The 19669-nt window shown below is 42.8% G+C and overlaps 1 protein-coding gene across 3 annotated transcripts in view; it reads left to right on the top strand.

Moving 5' to 3' along the window:
* Window positions 1–14134, top strand: part of znf827 (zinc finger protein 827) — a 68062-nt gene extending 53928 nt beyond the window's left edge. For 2 of the 3 annotated variants that reach the window (XM_079337425.1, XM_079337424.1), the window contains exons 10-14: window positions 1256–1427; window positions 2123–2289; window positions 6201–6410; window positions 7251–7428; window positions 9910–14134. In XM_079337425.1, coding sequence (XP_079193551.1) covers window positions 1256–1427; window positions 2123–2289; window positions 6201–6410; window positions 7251–7428; window positions 9910–10927 — 1745 coding nt within the window. In that variant the 3' untranslated portion in view covers window positions 10928–14134. Of the gene's footprint in view, window positions 1–1255; window positions 1428–2122; window positions 2290–6200; window positions 6411–7250; window positions 7429–9521; window positions 9573–9909 lie in introns of all 3 variants that reach the window. The other variant, XM_079337426.1, reaches the window with a different exon arrangement.
* The last annotated feature ends 5535 nt before the right edge of the window (window positions 14135–19669 follow it).

Here is a 19669-nt window from a genome sequence, read left to right as displayed (position 1 = left end):
TACTTCATTGATCCCGAGGGAAATTCAAATGACGTCGTCCATGTACAGTATAAGCGCACATGTTAGCTACCATGTACTTGTATTAGTGCATGCCCGCAGTAAGTAAATAAGGTTTACTCGACTAGATTACCCTACCTTTAAAGAGATTACTACCATGATTAGTCTCACTGGGAAAACTGCCCGTCTAATCACCCAGCAAGAGGGATCTCTCTCTCTCTCTCTTACACACATGCACACACATACACGTACACACATGCAAATGCACACGCACGCACACACACACACGCCAGTAGCTCTGATGCAGCCACGTTTGGTTCCTTTCACTTTCTCTCACACAAACACAGACACACAGCTGACTCCCTCAGGACGAAGCTGTGCTCTCCCTTGTGTCCTGATTACGCCGTATTTTCAGACTCGGCCCTTCTTTGTTCCCAATTGATCCATTCTCGGGCCATCACTGTCTACTGCAACCCTTCTGTCAGCTCTCATTAGGAAGTAGAATTAATAATAGACGGGTAACAATTTTTGTTAAAGAAAATCCACACTCGATTAGAAATTAATGAAACCTACTTTGGACTGCAGACCAAATCATTGAGTGCACAAATGGAGATTGTGTACAAAATGCCCCCACACAATTGGACATGCTCTCACATTTCGCGTGCACACACTACACTACACAACACACACACACACACACACACACACACACCATCTGAGAGTGTTGGCTGTGAACAGCTTGGCTACACCACAGAGAGCAGAAGCAGGGGCATATGTCAGTGCGATGGTCTTTTTGGTTTCCCCGGCGACATAAAGGTTGCCTGGCTTCATGTCCTTGGGGCAAATGGTGTGTGTACAAGTGTGTGTCTGTGTTCAAGGGGGAACTAAAGGGAGAATATGAGTTATGTAGATTTGTTTTAGGATAATATGAAAGATTGGGTTTTGCATTAATTAAGATCAGATTGTAATTGCAGACAAGCCTCACATTTGCAACGTCCTGAAGCATTCAGGGGGTTATCCAGGTTCTTCCCTGAAAGTTTTCTCGGGCTTCAGAAGGTGTTTTTTTGTTTTTTTTTTCTTCCTTCCAGGATCAGAGTTACAGCCGGGGTCAGGCAAAGGTGAGGCAGGGTTAGGCATTGAGTAATTAGGTTTAAGCTCTCTTTAAAGGCTGAGAGGATGAGCACAACTTAGTGAAATATCGCCTGAGGTAACGTATACAGTAACCCGAGGTCTTGTGTCTGTGCGTTTTCTTCTGCAGAAGAGAGGAAGTACAAGTGTCACCTGTGTCCTTATGCAGCCAAGTGCAGGGCTAACCTCAATCAGCACCTGACCATCCACTCTGTCAAGCTGGTCAACACAGATGCTGAGCAGATCGTCAGCGCTGTTACAGTCGAGTCTGCTGAGCGAAAGAACTGCCCCTACTACTACAGGTACTGGTAACACACCAAATCACAACCCCTGACTCTTTGAAGTAGCACTCCTGCCAACGTCAGAGGTTGAAAATAAACGTTTTTTTATCCAGTCTTTATTTGATGCTCGATGCCCAATGATTTAAAAAAGTTTGTAGATATAATTTTCCAAAATTCTGTTTTAGAGTTTTCTTTGTTTCTTGATGTGATTTAACTAAAAGTTTTGCTTATTTGCTTTCTTGACTTAAAGTATGATGAGATATTTCGGGTTACAGTAGTTTCTGCATAAAGACAAGACTCCTTTGTGAGTCTCAGACCTGTTGGCGTATGAATATTTGAATATTGCACAGGGCCACACTAGCTGCTTTCCCCGTCTTACAGTCTTTATGCTAAGCTAGGCTAACTGTCACATGGCTCCAGCTTTAAACAGAAATAAAAGTGTTCAAAATCGTCTCTTGACAAGAAAAGAAAAATATGTATCACCCAAAAATGTCCTTTACGATTGCTTTAATCATTTGAACGTGGCAAATGATGTGAAAAGAGTGAAATAGCACCAAGTCTGCAGTGTGTCATTTTCAATCATATTAATCAAATTAGAATATCCACACTGTGCCACTTACCAATTTATGCGGACATAATGTAACACTAAAGCTGCCTGCCCCTCCCCCTGTTATTCTCACCATCTTCCCTTCTCTTCCTCTCTGTTCTCTGTCCAGCTGCCATGTGTGCGATTTCCAGACGGAGCTGAACGCCCAGTTTGTCAGCCACATGTCGCTCCATGTGGACAAGGAGCAGTGGATGTTCTCTCTCTGCTGCAGCGTCTGTGACTATGTCTGCATGGAGGAGAACGACATGAAGAACCACATTAGTACAGGACACGCAGGTACAGAGTCTCTGAGGATTCATGGCTGCCTCGCTCCTAGTGTCTGCATTGAGAAGATACAGTATTATATGTACCGGTGTAATGTAGTGTTGAAACTAACATCATCTACTATTCCTAATGGTTATTTTGTTCTCCAATAGATACTGTATATATTTATTAAAAGTGTCTGAAAATGGCAGAAAACTGCTGAAGCCCTAAACAGATATTCATCCTAACATTTTATTGACTCTTTTCCCGTGTAAATAAGATATTTCTGTGTTGTTGTTTTTTGCAAGATCTTAACTTACCTATCTTGAATCCTGAGTTGTAGGAGCTCAAAACACCCACAGAAACACACTTCAACTTAGTCACTGTGGGCAATGCCAGAAGGGCATGTCAGGTCTGGCCAATCACAGTGCACAGCTTACTCGCCGGAAAATTAATCTTTTTGATAACAAACTTTGTAATCAAGAAAAAAATTAGATAAATGAATTCTTTATAATGGGAAAATCGGTTTTTTGTTTTTTCCCCACAAAATAAAGAAGTGGCCAACAGGGTACTCCGTGCACAGCCTGTACATTCTCAGCTACGAACGGTTGCAGGAACATACAATGAAAAATAGACAAAAACCCCTGGCACACTGTAAATAACTTTATTGTATTGGCAAAAAAAACCTTGAATTTCCCTCGGGATCAATAAAGTATCTATCTCTATTTTTAATTTATTTTTTAAAGGAATAAATAAGTTGAGATCTTTAGGATATTAGCATCTATTACACGTTATCATGGGAAAATGTAGTAAATGAAATGTATGGATGCATTGTCTTCTCAGCGCTAGTTTCAATAGCTCAAATCGTCTTAATTCCCCATTTGTCCGAATATACAGCCCAACTCCAGCATGTGAATTTATTACCTTTAAAAAGACAGAAAATCTGTGAATCTCTAGAAGAAGCTTGCACATGAAATAATCAGGCACTTAAAAAAAAAAACAGAAATGTAAAAGTCTGTTGATTGATAATGAATGAATCAGCAGTAGGAACATGTTTTGGTTTCTGCTGTTCATCCAGAGTCCTTCCTGATTAGTAGAAAAAAAAGATGATGATTCAACCTCTAGGAAAAAAATGATTTATGGAGTTATTTTCTAAAATGACTCTCACATGTTGGGAGTGGGAGGTAGCTTACACATTGTGGCTCTTGTTCACATCCCAGAATAGAAAACCAGTGCAGTGCTTGGACAATGACACATTTTCTATTGTTTTGGCTCTCGACTCCAACACATGGGGTTTAAATTTAAACAATGGCTAAGGTTGAAGAGACGACTTTCAGCTTAACAGAATGATAGACTTTTTAAATATAGTCCAACAGGATGATTATGATTTTTTAAGGAGTCTTGTAGGTGTCTTTAAGGATTTCATTTACATGTTATTTTCATTACCACCAGATCATATTCACGTCATTGTTCAGTTTGTACTAGAGCAATTCATCAGTGTCATCGTTGTTGCGGTACAGTATGAGCTTTTGCAAAAAACCCATCGAAAAGGCTGAATTTATTGCAATAAATATAAGAAGTGAATAAGAAGTGATTCAATCTAAACAAACAACGCCTTCTCACTCATGTGTACATTTGACCTTTGGGATGAAGGTCTGAGTTTAACGGCTGTTTTTTTTATCCCAATTTGATGCGGTTAGAGGAAGCTCAAGCTATGAGCTACCCTGTCGATAAACCGGTGCCGCTTTAATGGGGAAAATAAAAAATGCTCTTAATTTTAGATTGAGCAGATATACTGTATGTGGCCAACACATGTATAATGTCAAACATGAAGAACATCAGATAGTCATAAAACTGAGTTATGGCTTACCGGCACTCTTACATTTTACATGTATTTATCCCTTTCTGTCATTTTTTACATTTTACATACTTTCTTCATCTCTGAGGGAGTTTCTCATGCTTCTCACACACAGGCCTGAAATACACGCATGCACAAAGAGGACCTGCGGACATGCGTTAGTGGAGAGATGTTAGAGTGAGGCTGCTACGCACTGCTATGCAGGGAGCGTTGCCTTGCTCAAGGGCACCTCAGCGACTTTCCAGCCGAGGGTTTTATTAATAGTTTTCAGATTTATTGTCTGCAAACACCGAACCAACAGACATCTCTGTCCTTTTAGGTGTCTTCTGTCAAATACTCCACTGTGTGAGTTAGCAGCGAGAAACATCATCATGTAACCGTTGTTTTTCACTTCCCTAACTTCTCGATGTGTTTTAGTTTAGAGGCCACAGGGAAAGATGAGCAGCAGAGTCAGGTTTCACATCCCAGACTCCTCCAGTCGACCTTCTTTGGACTTTTAAAGCTGCTGGAGTGAACCCCCGGTGGTCGATATGAGTGTTTTTGTCTAAAACAGCTTTGTCCAGTTTATTGCTGACGTTTTTGCTCGTCCGCTGTTCCTCAATATGTGTGTATATGGGTACGTGCTTGTTGTGTAGGTGGGTGGGATTGTCTGTCCTAGACAGCTGAGGGGTCTTTCAGAGGCCACAGTGGCCTTGTTTATCTGAGAAGGTTGGCCCTTATCGTGCCTGAGGGGAAAAAATCAATAGGCCTTGGGTCCTTTGGAGGCGAGCTTGGTTTACGATGCCGCTGTGGCCATCTTTTAAGTCTCTCAGCCCGGCTCGGCATTTATCTCAGACTCACACAAGATGGACACCAGCACCAGGCACACAAAATTACAGGAGAGCCGCTTACAGTCACCACAGTCACTCTACCTTCTATAAATGGAGCTTTTAATTATCTGTCAAGGTCTAGCCCTGTTTGTTAAAGTGTTTTTTTACCTCCGAGGGAAAGGTAGATGCCCTTTTGAGTTAATTTTGGCCAACCGTAAAAGGTTAGTTATCTGGGGAACCATGTCGACACACCCAGTCGCGAGACATCCGAGTTCAGCAGGTGTCGAAGTTCAAGCTAACCCCTCCATGAGCACTGGACTCCTCGTGGAGGGAAACGTTTGGGTGTGTGCCCCCTCTGTGTAGGGGACCAGGTGGTCATGCATTCCCTGATATTTTGGCTGATTACTATTCTTTATTCGTGCTCCTACATCGTTAATGTTGCTGAAAAATCACAGAAGAAGAGCAGCTAGGTGGAAGAGAAAATGTAGTAATTTACACTTAAGGTGTGTTCAAGGTCGAGGCCCCACTGGCTCAGAGTGTCTCCTTTCTTCACTTCTTTTTTTTTTTTGTAAACTTACATGGAGCATTAGTCTTTTGGAAACTGTGATAAAAGGAACGTGTATGTAAAATGCTACAGCAGAGGAGCTACATAACAGCTGCACTGCATTCAAAAGGCTGCTACAGTGCTGCTGTGAATGACCCTGGAATATTTAGATGTGATAAAAGGTAATTAGTCACATCTGTCTCTCCCTCATGTGTTTGCCACGCATGCCTACCTTCCTGTATGTTTAAACCTTTGTGTATCGCGTGTGTGGGCCTGCCTTAAAAAGAAAAAGATAGGTCAACCATTTCAGGATCCGCTCAGCCCTTTTCTCCCTCTTTTCACTCCCTCCTGAGTGAATGCCCTTTGTTGAGCTGTGCCCTGAGATGCTCCCGCCATCTTAGCTCCTTCGGCCATGACCCACGCTCCTCAGCCCTCCCTCCTGCTCGCCCCCTCCCCTCCTTAATTCCCTCTCTCTTTGCAGTGAATTGCCGACTTAGAGAAGGGGATCAATAAAAGCACACTGCATCTGGATTTGACTGGCAGCAGCGCCTCAGCCAGAGCTGCTTCGGTCCGTGTGTGCGTGCGTGTATATTATACATGAGCTAGGGGTCCTAAAAAAACGGGTTATTTGAAATACAGGTTTGCGGTTAGTGGTTTTCTTTAGATCGAGCTGCGACATTTTACACAGCTTTGCTATAACTCATAAAGATGTCCTTCTGTCCTCTTTCTTCAGGTCTGAACTCAAGAAGTCCCCTCAGTGAGACCAAGAGCACCTCCTCGTCCCTCTCTGCCCTCAGTGACTCGCTCAACAGCTCGGAGGGCGGAGACCTCACCCACGGTAACGAAGAACTTCGGGGCCTGCTAGCCCCGCCCACCTCTGCAGGCAGCCAGTCCAGCTCTGGAAGCCACTCAGGATCAGGAACTGAGGACAAGTCTGACAAAGGCAAGGAACTCTGTGAAATGTTACAAGCAAATAAGTCTCTAAAACATCTAAAGCCATGCTCTACTACAGGATACATTTTCAAAAGCTCCGCTTATCCGGTTAGCTGAGCAGATTTTGATTCAAAAGTCACAGGAAAAACTCACGGTCATCAAACTCGACAAATCCTCAATCGGTACGTGCATGTTTGTCCCAAAACCTTTATCCATCCGACCCTGCCGTCCTCAAATACGTTAGAGAATCAAACAAAAACAATCTGTTCCAGCTCTAGTGTAAAGTACAGTAACTCCTGTTCTTTACGTATCAATCATAATGACATTACACTGCTTGTTAGCTTGATTTTTCATACTTACTTATTATCGCCATAGAACAAAAGCATTATACACGTATAAAGATAAACTTACTTACTATTCTTAATCAGGGCTACACATCCTGTGAATGAAGGCTAATGTCTTTTATCACTCTTGAGGAGCTTTCTTAAGTCTAAGAAATAACCTGTAAGGAGTCGTCATGAGGTTGCACTAAGGGACCCTTAAGAGCTGTTGTTTTTAGATCCTCTTTTGGGTCTAAGCATCATTTTTTTTATCCATCCCTGGTGAGTCCTAGAACTTTATGGAAATCCAGAAGAAGTTCCTGGAGCTGGGATGGTGCTTAATTATTGAACGTGTGTGTGCATATGTAAAGCAGACTTTTCCTGTTATTTCCATTGGTTTGGTTTCCAGGATAACTCTGAGATTTCAGTGAAGCTGAGCCTGATGAGTTCAATCCCACTCTGTGATAAGATGATCAAATATGAGCTCATTCACACGGCCTCACTGTGAACCCCCTTTCTACTATGTGCAGGCTTCGAGTGCGTCTTCTGCAATTTCGTGTGCAAGACGCGTAGCATGTACGAGCGGCACCTCCAGATCCACCTCATCACGCGAATGTTCGAGTGCGACGTCTGCCACAAGTTCCTGAAGACGCCTGAGCAGCTGCTGGAGCACAAGAAGTGCCACACCGTCCCCTCCGGAGGGCTCAAGTAAGGAAAGCAAGTACAGACAGAGGTTCCTAACTCCGCCCATCCTCCCCCTCCCTCATCCCTCAACCTTTCAATCCATTACAAAAACACATATAGCATACAGATATTTGTAGAATAATTCTAGGGGTGTGCAATAAACAACATGTTTAAACATATTTGGGAATCCGATCGATAAAATCCCAGACAGAAGTGTGCAGCTGGAAACTATCTGTAAATGCATGCTATTGTTCAGTACAAATACAGTTCAGCTTATTTAATGTAAAATGATGCATGTAAATGAATTTAGAGGAAACAGAACCATGCATCATATCGCATATGACTGGCACAGTCACAGATCGCTCTTGTAAACTTTCAGAAACAAGACAGAACCACAGACATTTGATTTGTTTGAAGATAATTCTCGCCGCGTGTCCCGAATCAGTTAACCTCACTTTTAATGTCCATTATCTGCAGCCAGCAAATGAAACGGCACATGCTGCAGTTTTGCTCGACAGCCTCGCTTGGCAGGTCTAACTTATTAGACAGTGGTCTGTGGGTCTGCAGTGGCTGCTATGAACAGAAGGGAGATGGAAATGGGCTTCCCCTCAGGGTCTGTTGTTCCACTGCCCACAGCTAACAGCCATGCCAAAGAAAAATATCTGATAGAACCTGCATTCCAGAAAGCTGCTTTTATTCCCCCCCCCCCCCCCCCACATGAAGACAGACCCACTGGGCTGGGTGTTATATAAAATCTGTTGGCACACTCCCAGAAGATAATCATTTAGAAGGAAGTGCACATGCGTTAAACGACAGACAGATAATAGTCACCTAAATTAGAGCATGCATGCGTACAGTGTTACACCATCTAAAACACAGCATGCAGTTTGTGGAGAGAGATGAAAGCTCTGAATTTCAGTTTCCAAACATAACTCTCACTGTAGTTTTCATCCCAAACATTTCAAAACCCCACATTTAGAAAAGTCTTCCTGAGGCAGCCATGTTTTTCAAACACTGACTGTTAATGTAGCTCGAGCCTCCTCCCATGCTTCCCTCTCCATCACCATACTCCAGTCCCACAGGAGCCTTTGTTGTACTTCTGTCTCATTTCAGGCCTGTCAGGCTCACATAAAGCACATCTGTTGATCTCAGCATCCTCACCACTATCTGATGATTTTTAGTATTTGAGTTTAGGTTTCCCATGTTAATGTCCCTTTGCATAAATGAAGCTTCAGAATGGCAGGTGACGGTATTTTATCAAATATATTGGCCCACATTGTAAGGGGAAATGTAAAATTAGCATTTTGATTCATCTCAAGTAACACAAGCCATTTCTTGTTTTTGAGTTGTTCTCATAACTCCAGCCTGTGCATGTGCAGAACCATCCAGTATCATTGTTATCGATAATCGCCCTCTCATCTTGTCATACAACAAAGATCTGTACTCTGCATCTTATTTCTGTGCCGCCATCAGTGGAGTGAGGATTGTTTAAATGTCTGCAATGAAAGCATTACACTCAACGCAAAGCTAGGAGCTCCAAACACAGTGACATCCACTTATTTTCAACACAAAAACACAACACGACCCGTCGGGGCCTCATGCGGCACCTCTGAATACTAACTTAAGGATTTGCTGCGAGGTGTTTTTAAAGACTCCTCTGGTCTGGCGTTGCTGATTTCGAAGCCAGATTGAATCAACTGACTCAGACTGTAGACGTGAGCTCCTTTTGAAATTCTTCCAGTTAAATCCGTATTAAAATCTCCTGGTGTACTGTTTATGTCTGCACATGTGGGTCGTATTTCAATTCTTCAATGTTTTCAGAGACATTTAATTTGTGTAAACCAAATTTCCTTTGACTTCCAAAGCAGGCTGAATTTAGTCTAAGAGGACAAGAATAAGTGAACAGACCTAAAGAACAAACTGTTTAGAGAAACTCCTCTATTACCTGCATTTTCTGACTTCAGGGTCCCTGTAAAGATTTTCTTTCCTCGACCAGTACGCACACGTGTATACACTTGAGCAATGTGAAGTGTATTTCTATATATGTAGGAGTGTGTAGAAAGGCAGAGAGGGCCTTGACCATTTCGAGGTTTTTCTGAGGTGATTCTGTTCTGCAGGGTTTGTGAAGCGCTTTGGGGCCCAGAGCAGATGAAAGGTGCTATTTAAATGTAAGTGCCACTCCATTCCTTCATTTCCCTTCATGTCCTACTGCTCCAATCTTTTCTCCAGCCTGTCACCCACCTCCTCCTCCGCCTCCCCCACATATATACCTGATCACCTCAATTCTCCCACCATTAAACTGCCACACATACCACCATGAACACACACACCTGTACATCAAACAACCTTTTCTTTACCTGCTCTTCTCCTCTTCATCATTTTGTGTTATTCAATTTCAAGGTCTGTCATGTACTTTTGAAGGTACACTTCCTCTTCAACTGTCTTTTTCTTCTTTGTGTGTTGTGTACTCCTTCCCTGCATCCCTTTTTTTGCTGCATTACCCAGGTGCCCTTTCTGCATCTACTCCACAAATCGTCCAGCGGCCATGGAGTGCCACCTTAAGACGCACTGCAAGATGGAGTACCGCTGCCGCATCTGCCAGGGACTGTGGCCTGACCAGGCCTCATTGGAGGCCCACATGCGGGGGCACCGCCTGGGCAACCACTACAAGTGTGAGCAGTGTGGCTACTTGTCCAAGACGGCCAACAAGCTGATCGAGCATGTGCGCGTGCACACAGGCGAGCGGCCCTTCCACTGCGACCGCTGTTCTTACAGCTGCAAGCGCAAGGACAACCTCAACTTGCACAAGAAGCTGAAGCACGCGCCACGCCAGACTTTCAGCTGCCAAGAGTGCCCTTTCACCACCACACACCCCTTCGTCTTCAGCCGCCACCTCAAAAAACACCAGAGCGGAGGAACGGGGGGACTGGGTGGAGGGGAAGAAGAGGAGGAGGAGGAGGAAGAAGAGGCGGTGGAGGAGGAGCTGCCTCTGCAGGGAGTGTCACCAGGTGGGTCGACGATGCGAAAAAGCCAGGAGAACTTCCTTATATTTGGGGGAGGGGGAAGCAGCGGAGGGAGCAGGAGTAACAGCCCCCTCACGAGTCTAGCAGCGTCCCAGGCGCTGCAGTCCGCTGCTCTGTCACTCACTCTCGGTAAGTCCCACCAGCTGAACGCCAGCAGCCCTCTGCGCCGCCTGGGCAGCACCAACTGTCACAGCTCGAGCAGAAACCTGGGCGGCCTGAGCATCGGCAGCCCTCCTCTCTTCCTTTCCTCCTCCCGCCATGTGTTCGAGCAGTACAGGAACTGCGAGCGAGCACACCTGATCCCCCTTACCACCCTGTTCACCCACAACAGCCGCTTCACATTCCACTCGCACCTCCACTCCAGATGGCCGCCCGCCACATCTCCTCTTCTCTTCTCCTCCAATCCGGCTTCCCCCTCCAGCTCTCCCCCCTCACCCACCTCCCACAAACACTCCTTCCTGGCCTACCTGGGACTGATGGAGAGGGCCAAGACTGTTTGACCTCACCCTCCTCCTCCTCCTCATCCGCCTCACCTCGCTGTTTCTCTCAACTCCTCAGACAGTGGTGTGAATGACACTTGACCACTGCAGAGGGAGTGACATCTTTTCCAATCAGACCAGCAGAATAAGCTGGAGCAGACAAACATATTGAAGAAATGATTAAAAAAAACAAAAAAACATTTATAAGAGAAAAAGGCTGTACATGCTAAAAATGCATTTATATCAAAAGCTGCTTTTCTTATCAGTTCTATCAATTGAATTATTACTACTTCAACTACTACTCTCTATTCCCTTTTCTCTGTTTTTACAATGTCTGAATGACCTGGACCCAGTTGCATTATCTGAGGAAACTAATGTATCTCAGTTTTATAGATCTTTTTCTTTAGTCATTTGACAAGATATAACGTTGAAAAAGATGAAACAAAACTTGCAAGTGCTATATTTTAGTGCATTTTTGTCTATTGCTATTATGCATTGAAATAGCATGCCCGTTTCTGTGTTTCAACTAGCTTTGACGTCATTAGAAAGCTACAAATTTGAGATATCCTAAAGTGTTAGCGGTGCAACGTGGACAGAACCAATGAAGCGGAGCACTTTTCATTGAAAACGGCACGTTTCCAAAGCAACGCCTCAAACCACGCACTTACTTATTTATCAGTCTTGTACATAGTTTTGTAGCCCTTACCCCTCCCATCTTTTTTTATTTCTGTTGGTTTTTTTGTATAATGGTGGAACCATATTATGCATAGCCGCTGCCTGATATCACCTCTGCCTCAGAATAATTGTCATTATTCGCTAATTTTTTTTTTTTTTTTTTTTTTTCAGAAGATAAGCTGTGTTCATGTATATAAACGGAAACAAATAATCAGACCAATCATGACGAGAAACACTTACCATTTGATTTGAAGATAAATGTCAAAATCATGTCGATGAATTTGCACTTACAGGTGAATAAGCAAAGAAATTAGTAAGAGGAGACTCAGTGTTTCTGAGACCAGGTTGATATCAGTGCAGCTTCGTGCAGAACTATATATCACGCACCTATACTTTGAAGAGATATATGAGATAACTGTTTTGTGGAGGTGACCAGCTCTAGGTTAGCAAGCGAGCTACCTGCAGCTTGTGTCACCACAGGCCGATTCAATGGTGCTTTTTGGAGCTTTTTGTAATTTTTGTGTACAAAAAAAAGAAAAAAAAAAACTGTTCCAAAATGACTTGAATGAATGTATTTTTGTTTATGTACATGAAAATGAAGCGATACAGAAGTAGGAACAGGGACGTCTTCTGTGCTGGAAAAGACGGGAAAGTTAGCGTGTTTGGTGGCCTTCTGTCTTTTTTCTTTGATTTGTTTGTTTCACTTTTTTTTTACTTTTTTACTGAGCCTTTTACATCATAATAAAACATTTTCTACTAACATTCATAAAGAACCCATAGTGATTAAAAAAAAAAAAAAAAAAAAGCTCCTGTAGGTGCAATGATAAAGCCAAGCCATTCACTTGTACAGCATTGTGTTTGATGGTAGTGGCTTCAGTTAGACCGGCAGACATGGTACTGCTTTTTGCCCCCCTTCCGCTCTCCCTCCTCCTGTCAACCTTTTGAGTTTTAATTGCACTTAATGTAGTTACACTTCAAGCCAAAAGCACTTAAACCTTTAATTTTCCTGTATTTTTTTTTAAAGTGCAAACTTAGATCCACCAAGTTACTGTAATGTGAAGTGGACAGCAGTTGCTGGAAATGACTCAATCAACACCCCTCATTTTCACATGTAGGCATTTCTTGCAGTGCAGAAAGGTCTACCTCTGTGAAATCGGAGAAAGTAAATGAATACAAATTGCATGAATTAGACAGTAGAGGTCAAGCTCTCCCTGGGAACTAAAGGTCCCAGGCTAAATTGCGATGAGCCAATTTTGCACATTGCTGCACTTTTTGATTAAGAGAATATGTATTTATCCGTTAAAAAAAAAAAAGCTCAAAAAGAAGTATATTTGTGCGATAGGGCAGCATACTGCAGGTGTTTTATTTGAAAAAAGCTTTACCCATGACTTGTTTTACTAAGTGGTCTTCAAGCCAAAATCCCTTATTTGTAAAGGGATTGTTTTTTTTATTTTCATTGTTTTTATTTTGTCTATTTTTCTCATGCATTATCTTATAAAGAATCATTGTTGCTTTTTTTTTATTATTTTTCTACTGAAATCATGTCCAAAAAAAAAAGTTGATTGGAAAGAGAACATTGTCAATTGTCAAGACCAAAATGTCAGCGAGATGTGATGTTAGGATTGAATCCGTCACGTCGTGCTCTCGACCGATTGTCCCCTTTTACACTGCTGTTTGTTTGTTCTTTTCTCACTCTGTTGATGTCTGGCATGCTGTCTCTGGAGTGAAACGAGCATCCCTCCAACATGCACACACACACACACACACACTCTACTATCTACGTTATCTTTTATACTCTAGTGCCACTTGGTGGAAGGAAACCACCCGAGACTTCTGGGAATGAGTCAAACTTAATTGTCAGGGTCACACAAAAAAAGATAAAGAGATAAAAAAGAAAAGTGTGTCCACTCTTGACTCCTTTTTAATATGTCTGCCTTTTATTAATCATGAATGGCTGCACTTCTTTATGTCCCCTCTTAGTTTGAGTGTAATGTTTAAAAAGGTAACAGGGCTCTATCCTTTTGAAAACCAATATTCTTCAGCACTTATTCTGTTTATTCTTGCCCATTTGTATGCAGCACAGTGACCTTTTTTTTTTAAAAATTAAAAAAAAAGCTTGACTACCTTCAGCACTTCAAAGTATGCATGACATGGCCCCTCTATCTCTTGGACACTTAATTGTGTTGAAAACTAACTCCCTTGGTTGCATTTCGTTAGCGTCATACTGCACTGTCTACAATCAGTGAGCTTTATGTTTGGCTGTGTTTTATGATCACAAAAAGGCTCATCTATCTTCTCTTTTGGCACTCAGTAAAGATTGGTATGTGCTGTACAAAGCTTTTTTTTATTACTCCATTGTTAAGGCTGTACAGGGTTGTGATGATAACTGGTAAATAGATCATTTGTACTTTTTTTTTTTTTTTTGGTTTTGTATTTGTTTTTCTTTCTTTTCTTTTTTTTTTCTTTTCTTTTTTTTTTTGGCGTTATTTTATGTTCAAACTTGCCAGATCTAAATGTAACAGGATTTGAAAGTAAAGCTTACATCAGATATTACGTCACTTGTTCTGTCTTTTCTCTGTGAGTATTTTTGCAGTCAGAATATCACATTTTCTGAAATGACCTCAACCAGCATTTCACTGGCACGTTGGTAAACATCACTGCTTCACTCCAGTTCCATCTCCTCTGAAGAAAAACAAAGAACATGTTTTCATGTAAGTACAGATTCTTCCATGTGTGCTAAATGTGACAAAAGTTATACTGAGTGAGATACCCAGTCTCAAATCCTGTAACACCCAGGAACACCTGCAACCTTTGTCTCATCTGTGAGGAGTTAGAAGACTAGACTCTTTTCAATTAATCCAATATTACTGGTTTGTTAACATACTCTTATTACTACATTTTATTTCTAAAGAATATGGGACATTTTGGTCCAAGTCCTATCATAAGATTTTACATACGGGGATGGAAACACAATTTGTGCTTTTAGTGAAATAGTTGTCATAAGCACATATTAAAACAAAAATATTCAAACCATCTCAACTACTTGATCAAAATAAAACGTTTTTTTTACATGAATGACAATCTCGACGCACTCAACATGGGTTTTATAGTTGTATTTGACACATTACGAAGAAAATTAAGATCAATAATCTGCTAATTATAGATTCAAGTTTTTGTAAATAAGGCATGAAGTGCTCATATTGACTAATTAGAAGCGAGTGGACTTTACACACCATCATTTTACTGAAAGTCAGTAAAGTAATATTGAATATCACCAGGATTGAATAGTACTCAGTTCCTCTGGTTTAGCTTACATAGAAGCTGTAAGGATTGCTACATAAACTCCAAACCCCTGGTGCTCCCGCTTTCAAAAAAGAGAATTCTTCTGGGAAATAAAAATCACAGAAATGAATGCATAGAGAATACAAACCACTGAGACCAATCACTAAATCATCCAGTGAAGACATACCGAGACAGGAGTAAAGGAAGCGTGCTGATCATGTTTGAGGGACATAGCACTCTGTAATTTATAACGCTGGTGTGCCATCATAATAATAAGGAATAGGATCTGTCATGGTGTCTGTGCTGCTGTTTTTATTAGACCGATGGGAGGTCTCTCTCGCTCTCCTCTCTGTGTCGTAGTAATGAAAGTTACAGCACGTTCTCGCCCAGCCAAAGGTTGGCCCTGCCTAATGAAAACAGATGAAGCAGAGATAAAGTGTTTGCCGACATTAAGGGACTCATTTATCACCGTTAGCCCTCGAGCTATAGAACACCTTGGTCTGGAGCTCTCCTTTAACAGGCCTGCCTCACAGCACCCTGGTGGCACCCTGCTCTCAGCCTTCCAGGCACGTGAACACCTCCATCTTCACCCGTTCTCTTTTATACCATGCAGATTTTACTTTTTACAACACATTATAGTTTCATCATGTGCATATTTTCTCATCCACCGGGATTCACATGTATTAGAATGAAATTTTAGCTTCAAAAAGCAAATGTTTTTGCAGGATATCTTCATCCAAACTAAAGGATTAGGCAGTCCTCCATCACCGCGCCCTCAATGTTGACCCCATGTGGGTTCAACAGCCATCCGAAGCCGGATCGCTCGCGTTGAAGGGCCGCGTTCTCATCTCGCTGCTCATCTTTGCCTGTGTAATAATGAATCTTTTCGGCTGTGTTTAAAGCTGCTTAATTAAGTTCAAAGCAGTGCTCGGGGCACTGTGCGCCTGCTCGTCTGACCTCCCTATGAGTGGAAGTGTTGATTAGGAAGTGGAGAGACACGCAGGCACTGCAGGGTATGGCTATCGATTGAAAGGATAGAAAACCTCATTTGGATTTGGTGATTGGAATATCGCACTGTTTTTCTTCTTTTGGCGTTGCAGTAATATCTCTTGTTTCTGCCTGGTGAAATTGTCAACTAAGTGAGGAATTTTGCTGTGATAAGACTAAACGCTGGAGTTTTCCCTCATCCCAATAATAGCCCTTCACCCCGGCCTGAGCTGTCTGCACAATGTCGACCTTTCGACACCACCTCACCAAAGTTGGCTGCTGTCGATCGATAGCGTGTTAGCTTTTTTGTTTGAAGGTTCAGGCTGCCTTGGCTTTATTACAGCTGCTGAGAGTCATGGGGGAGTCGTGCTCGGCTTTGTGAGAGAGGAGCTCCCTCTTGTTTGCCAAAAGTGTAATCCCGCCGTGACCTGCCGTGACCCTGCCCTGAGAGGAAAGCTGCTTAGACAGAAGTGCGTGTCTGTGGGAGCTCCCAGCTGCCTGGCCTCCCTCTCTCTGCCTCTCTTTTTCTCTGTTTTGCTCACAACATTTACCTCACCCCCTCTTTTACAGCTCTATGTTCATCTTAAGATCACACACAATCCCTTTTTTTTTTTGCCCTTCACTGTACTCTCCTTTTCTCCTCCCCTGTTTACCTCTTCGTTCTCCTCTTTCCCTTTTTCCTCTCGTTCTTTTACAGTAAACTCCATCAATCCCCCCCCCCCCCCCCCCCCAGCCCCCCACCCCCCCAATTCGACCACCATCAAGGTTTTTACCCTGTGAAGGAGCAAAGGCTTTGCTAATTTGAGACAGACCCCCCCCCCAAACTCCTCCCTTTTTTTGCTCCAACAAAGAAAATAAACACACAAAGTCCTGCAATACACAGACGTCAGTACAGGCTGCAGAGCAGGACCGCTGACACGGAGAAAAAAAAGAGAAAACGAGAAAAGAAACTGACCTCTGGAATCGATTTGGCATGGGTTGAAGCCAAGGCTACAACTGTGCAGAACAAGGCTCCGCTGAGGCAGCTTGTTGATTCATAAATCTATTCATCTTTGAGAACATTAAGCACAGAAACAAATCAGTGAATGTGAAAATATCCACGTTTCTTCTGTCTTTAATCGCGTGCAACTTTTGCACGGGCAGCTGCAAAAACATTTAGTTTCATGAAATATGCCAGACAGGAAAAGAGGAATCCACACCTGAACAGCAGAGAGAGAGAGAGGGAGAGATGATCTGCAGGCTCGTGTGCTCTGTCACTCACTAGTTTTTCCTCTGGAGTTTTGGTTTGGACATGCATGGTGGGACGTGTATTTACATGCATGTTTGGTGCCCATGCAGCCCAGGGGGCATCACTGCCTGCCCAACCCCCCTGCTGCGCCCGCTCCCCATTCTCTGGGGTGAGACATCACTCGGTGGGGGTCAGCAGGAATCTGATTCAGGAAACACTGCGGGGGGCGCTCTGATTTTTTTAGGGGGAGAAAAAATTACCCACAAGTCTCTAGAGTTGGCATATCCGGACACTCTGGGGGTAGCCTGAATCAGCAGGGGGGGGGGGCAGATCATACCCCCCTGCTGGGTGCTGCCTCAAATATGAAGCTACTGCGTGGACACGCCAACGAGATGACAAACACTTTATAGTGAAGAGGGGGGGAGGGGGACAAGGGTAATGGGCAGGGAGGGAAGCTCTATTTAAGTTTGATCTTTGAAACATAAGGCAGCAGACTCTCCTGTTGTTATCAACTCTGCTGTTACCATGGCGTTCTGTGACAGCCACCAGCCATAGGTTAGGTTTCTATGGGTTACTTGCTGTAGTTACAGCCCTTCCCTCACTCCCCCTGTTAAACATGTTTCAAACCAGATTTCTCTGCAGTTTACAAGCAAAATCTCTTCAATCAAATACAAGATGTTCATTCTGAAACTCTTGTTTGAACTGTTTTCGAGCATGTGAGGTGCGATGATTTCAATGATTCAGGTCTGTTGAGATCTGAAGTGATGAGATTTACTCTTAGAGAGCTTAACAGAATAGTGCAAGGTCAAGCCCAAACTAATCAGGCTCCTCATTTCCCTGGACGGAGTAATGAAGTAGAACGCTGACCCCTGGCTGACCCTGGGAATCTGTAGCAGGGAAAACCATCCTGGAGACCAATTAGAGAAAAGTTAACGGAAATATTGAAACAGAGCGGTCCTTTTTCATCCAGCTCTCAACAAAGCAGCGTCAGATCTGCGAGTATGGAGAGATTGTATGTCAAGAAACCTTGTATGTTTGAGGATAACAAGCAGTTTTTAGTCCACATCCTAAAGATGATTTGTACCAAGGGTTGATTACAACCTGGTTGGCTCTCCTAATTATCTCATGCACTTGAGCTTTTAATGATTTCCATGATTCAATTACCCCTAACTGAATTCCTGTCTTCAATCAATTAAAGCCAAAGCCGCATACTCATCCATCTTCCAATCAGGACATCGGGAATCCCTCCATCCATTCTCATTTGAGAGAAGACTGGGTCAAACAAATTAACAGAGATCACATCCATTCATGTCTTTTCATCCTGATTTTTATTATTATATTTTAACCTTTTGTGATCTTTTTACTTTGTTGCTCTCTAAAACTGCAGATGTGTTTGGACTGAGAGCTAGATAGCTTTGTAATGTTTTTAAATACAGTTTTTAAACAGCCTGTTTTTCTTTCAAAACACCCGATATATATTATATAAAAATATTTTCAGCTTGATAAAAAAAAAAAAAAAAAATTGAAACAATACCTCTGCCCTTCTCCCTGGGCATTTCTTATGCATAAACAAAAGCTGTACTTGTGATCATAAAGTGTGAATCCTTGAGCAAACTGCCTTTAATCTGAGATGCAGTTTTTCCCTGCTTTCTGTAACGGTGTCTCTCCTTATCGCCCAGAAATGCTCTTTAATCGAGAAACACACTTTTTAGACATTGACACGCACTCATTTTAAACACAAACACACACAGTTTGGCACCATCTGCTGGAACCATGAGCAACATGTAGTGGAGACATTAAGCTTGAGAGGGCATTTGGAATTAAGCAGAGAATAAAAGGATTGAAGAAAAGAAAACATGAAATAACAATTCATATATTGTACCAGTGGGATTTTCAAACGTATTATAAAACTCCTTAAAAGGCATTGTGGCCATTGTTAAAGGTAAACCAGAGGTGTGTTTGACTTATGAATGCAGCCTGCTCAGCCACTTTACCCTTAAATTAGAGGAAACGAAGAAGAAGCACAGAAATGGTTGCCAAGGTGCCCAGATAGTCATTTAACCCTCATTGGTGGAGAGGGAAGCTGAGGGCAGGGCAGCCTTTTCACAAGCTGCTCTTTCCATCCCCATTATCTCCCCCTGTCTCATCCCTCCAACCACCACTGTGGCCTCCCTGAATGGCATTAGCATTCTTTTAAATGTAAATAACAAAATTGTGTTCCTTCTGCGCAGTCGCACAGGATGCAGCTGAAGATTAGGTTTGATGTAGTTATCGCCGCGGTGGCAAAATCGTTTAACAGCAGCACAAAAAGCAGAGCCGAGCACTAGGGGCGTTTTGGTCACATTTAACATCGAGAAAGATAAAACACAAAGACAGGCTGACTCCTCTGCAGCGGCCTTGTCTAAGCATCCCACTATGATTGGCTGTGCGGCAGAAAAACACAGCCGCAAACTTCAATGTCATCACTCTCAGCGGTGTTCATCATGTTCCTGAGCAGCTTCACATGTCTTTATCTAGAGCACAGAGTCTCGGATAGCTCCTCTCAGAGCCTGTGCATTTCTTTGGATGGTAGTGAGTGTGCATTCCCTGGC

The sequence above is a fragment of the Symphodus melops genome, assembly GCF_947650265.1.
Source record: "Symphodus melops genome assembly, chromosome: 2".
Classification (NCBI taxonomy): Eukaryota; Metazoa; Chordata; class Actinopteri; order Labriformes; family Labridae; genus Symphodus; species Symphodus melops.
This window is presented reverse-complemented; position numbering and strand designations above follow the sequence as displayed.